Source organism: Mus pahari, chromosome 19, assembly GCF_900095145.1.
Source record: "Mus pahari chromosome 19, PAHARI_EIJ_v1.1, whole genome shotgun sequence".
NCBI classification, from domain to species: domain Eukaryota; kingdom Metazoa; phylum Chordata; class Mammalia; order Rodentia; family Muridae; genus Mus; species Mus pahari.
Window position 1 is genome coordinate 19,689,975 of NC_034608.1, and position 4,319 is coordinate 19,694,293.

The window sequence follows — 4,319 nt, forward strand, 5'->3', positions numbered from 1 at the left end:
CAGTGGGGACATGTGCTCAGAGTGCACTGCACACGGGAAAGTGTAAGAGGATGAATAAAAAGAATTTGAAAAAGTGGGCTGGAGAGACGGCTCAGTAGTTAAGGGCATTGACTCAGTTTGTTCCCAACATCCACACTTGATACTTACAACTGCCCGTAACTCCAACTCCAGGGTGTCCAGCGCCCTCTTCTGGTCTCCCAGGGCACCTACACACATGTACACACAGACATACACAGGGCATGCACATACATTAAGAAATGTCTTCCTACAGTTCAAAAGTGACATCATTTTCCACGGCTCACCTAATTTTATCTTGAAAATATGTATGAATTCTCCCTACTCATGTGGTTCATGAATTTTTGTCATTTAAAATTTTTGTATTATTATTGTATAAGGATGTTGGTTGTGGACATGCGAAAGCATGTATGTAGACATCAGAGGACATGTTTTCAAAGTTGGGGTTTGTTCTTCCACCTCACTGAAGCAGGACCCTGATGATTCAAAAAACAACAAAAAGAAAAGTTGCCAGCAGCAGAGGTTCTCCTTCATCCTGTACATTCATGTGCACCCTCATGTACATAGGTACCCTGGCAAGCATGCAGACATGTGTGCACACATGCACACAGACCTCGGTCATCCTGCACTGGGCGTCCTGAGCATTCATGTCCAGAACAACCATGAAGAGTATGGCTGCCGCCAACTGCACGGCTTCTATGGTTGATCCAACTCAAATGATGAAGAAATGAAGAAAGGACAGACTCACAGACGCGTGTACAGACAAGTTGGGACCAAATGAGCTGTGTGCTCTAATGGAGGCCTACCAGCAGCCCAGAAACTCAGCACATGTATTAGACACCACTGAGCACACATGCAACATGAATACTAATGCAAAGGGGTATTTTACATGCTGTTCAGCCAAGCTCTCCAGCTACCTAGATCCATCAGTTCCAAGGAGTTAATGAGTGTTTTGCTAATAACACTATATTCCCAGTTAATTTGTAAGCACAAAGTATTCCTGATTCTCTGTACTCTGGCCTAAACTGGACACTTTTTAAAATCTTGGGTACTTTGATAAGTGATTTAAAATAGCAGTTTGTCTGAAACTTAAACTTAACTAATTAAATTTTTGTTTTAAATTTATTGTGTGAATATGGACAGTGCATTATATATATGTATATATTTATATATATATTATATATTACATATTTTATATATAATGCAACCTTTATGAAACACTATGTGGCCAAGAATGACATTAAACAAACAATGGTGATAATGTTGTTGGACATATATTGACTGCTTAATGCATCTCCTAGGTCTTAGGTCCCTCTGTGGTCTCACTTAATCTCTTCAGGGATATTGGAATAGAGATACTGTTATACACATGGGGAAACTAAGGCACTGAGAAGTTGCCCAAGCTCATCAGGGCAGAACCTCAAAGTGTGAACTGAGGTGCTTCAGGTCTGCAGAACCTGTGCTCACACCCATGACCCTGAACACCACTAGTGTGAGCAGAGATGTGACGTCACTGGGAACTGTCATCATGCAACAAAAACGGCATGACCAAAAAGCAAGTTGGGAAGGAAAGGGTTTATTTGCCTTACACTCCCATTGTTGAAGGAAGTCAGGACAGGAACTCAGAGTGGGGAACCTGGAGGCAGAAGCTGATGCAGAGGCCATGTGGGGTGCTGCTCACTGCCTTGCTCCATAGCCTACTTTAAAAAACAAACAAACAAACAAACAAACAAATCATTGCCTCAAGGATGGGCTGGCCCAAAATAGGCTGGGCCCTCTGCCATCGATGACTAAGGAAGCAAATGCCATATACCTGGATCTTCATGGAGGCATTTTCTTCTTTTGGGTTTTGAGACAGGGTTTCTCCGTGTAGCCCTGGCTGTCCAGGAACTCTCTGTAGATCAGGCTGGCCTTGAGCACAGAGAGATCCATCTGCCTGTGCCTCTCAAGTGCTGGGATTAACAGTGAGCACCACATCGTCCAGCTTAGGAGCATTTTCCTAATTGAGGGTCCCTCCTTTCAGATAACGCTAGCTTGTGTGAAGTTGACTCCAAACCAGCCAGCACAACCTGTAACACTGACAGGGCCCAGGGCTTAATGAGTGATTCAGGCTACATACTTCTGGACACCCAAGCATTTCACAAAGTTTTTGTAGTTGGGAATATTTGCATAGACTTTACAAATAAAGTATTCTGAATCTGAAATCCATAATGTTGTAAAATACAAGACATTTTAAATGATATCACTCCTGAAATAGGTTTCAGAGCATTTTCGATTTGGGGATGAAGGTACACTCAAGCTATATTGCCCAGGAAGAGTTGGGCATCATGGGTATAGAAGTAACTGAGCATTGCCAGCTGTCTCCAGTGTAAGTCAGCACGTTACAGGGGTGGGTGCTCTCTAACTCTGCAATCCGTGACTTCCCTTTTAACAGTGGTGGACCTACTGACCCAGCTGCAGTAATGATGCCAAGTTCTTTGCACAGTGTTTTCTTTCTTTGTCCTGCATCCCCTCTGTAGCCATGGAAACAGTGGATGGGTATACTGGTTGGTGATGTGTATCAAGTTGACACCAGCTGGAGTCATCAGAGAGGAAGGAGCCTCAGCTGAGGAGATGCCTCCATGAGATCCAGCTGCAAGGCCTTTCCTTAATTAATCATCAATGTTGGAGGGCCCAGCCAGTACAGGTGCTGCCATCCCTGGGCCAATGGTCCTGGTTCTATTTAAAAGCAGGCTGAGCAAGTCAGTGGGCAGCACTCCTCCATCAGCTCTGCATCATTTCCTGCCTACAGGGGTCCAGTGCTTCTTGAGTTCCTGGCCTGACTTCCTTTAATAATGAACAGGAATATGGAGGTGTAACCCTAATGATCCCTTTTCTCCCCAACTTGCCTTTTGTTCATGGTGATTTGTCCCAGCAATAGAAGCCGTAACTGAGACAACAGGCCCTGTATAAACAGTTGCTCAGGTCCTAGTGGCATTGAGAATGAATCTGAGGTGGCATGTGCTTGCTGTCACAGGAGGCAGTGACATTCAGGGATGTGGCCATGGTCTTCAGTGAGGAGGAGCTGAGGCTGCTGGACGCTGCTCAGAGGAAGCTGTACCATGATGTGATGCTGGAGAACTTCAGGAACCTCCTGGCAGTGGGTGAGGACGGGGCCCTGTGTCCTTGGCGAAGTCAGAAGTTCACATCCCATGTGTCTGTTGCACTCCACTGCTTCCCTTTTAGGTTTACTTCTTTTGTATTTTATGTTCATGTGAGTGTTTTGTCTGTGTGTGTGTCTGTGCCACATTCACTCATGATGCCCACAGAGGCCAGAAGAGGGCATTAGATCCCCTGGAACTGGAGTTACAGATGGTGGTGAGCCAGCATGTGGGAGCTGCAAACCCAATCGGGGTCCTGTGGAAGGGCAGCCAGTGCTCTGAATTGCTGAACCATCTCCCCAGCTTCTACTTTATTTTTACAAATAGATGCTGTGCTTTAAATAAAATTTTAAAAATATTTCTTTTTGAGTATGAGTTTGCGAATGTGTGTGTGTGCGTGTGTGTGTGTGTGTTAAAAAAGGAAAGAATTTTACTGAGGCTTGATACCACCACTTCTGAGATTTAGTGCATTTTCATGGTGGACTAAAGCATGGTGGGAGAGCACGGTAGCAGAGGTTTTATATTTTGGATCTAAAGGCAGCAGGAAGAGAGATGCTGGTTCTGGCTTGAGGATTTCAAACTCCAAAGCGCACTCCCATCGACACACTTCCTTGAACAGGGCCACAGCGCCCTATCCCTGTCGAGCCTTGGCATTCCCTGTGCACCAAGCATTCAAACCCATGAGCCTGTGGCAGCCGTGCCTATTCAAACCACCACAGCCGCCTCGGCCCCCATAGGCTTGTAGCCATATCAGAGTGCGAAATGCGTGCAGACGAACCATAAACCCCACAGTCTGTTAGAGCCTTAACACTGTTCAGATGGTTTAACGTCTCTTCTGAGACTCGTGCGATCTCTTAAGTGTAACTTTCCATAAAAAGATAAAAAATAAAAAAACCCAGATAATCCAACGTACAGTGGCACATACTATATCATTCTAAAGCAGAGGAAAGGAGCTTAGTGAGGAAATACGGAACCAAAAGTAGAACAAAACCAATGAAAGCAGGGGCTGGTGAGATGGCTCAGCGGTTAAGAGCACCGACTGACTGCTCTGCCGGAGGTCCTGAGTTCAATTCCCAGCAACCACATGGTGGCTCACAACCATCTGTAATGGGATCTGACGCCCTCTTCTGGTGTGTCTGAAGACAGTGACAGTGTACTCATATA

The 4,319-nt window shown here is 45.2% G+C and overlaps 1 protein-coding gene across 1 annotated transcript in view; it reads left to right on the top strand.

The window, feature by feature from the left end:
• Positions 1-1,559: 1,559 nt before the first annotated feature.
• The window catches only part of LOC110336906 (zinc finger protein 235-like), an 8,766-nt gene continuing 6,006 nt past the window's right edge, over positions 1,560-4,319 (top strand). Inside the window, 2 exon segments of the mRNA XM_029532056.1 lie at positions 1,560-1,574; positions 3,032-3,158. Coding sequence (XP_029387916.1) covers positions 1,560-1,574; positions 3,032-3,158 — 142 coding nt within the window.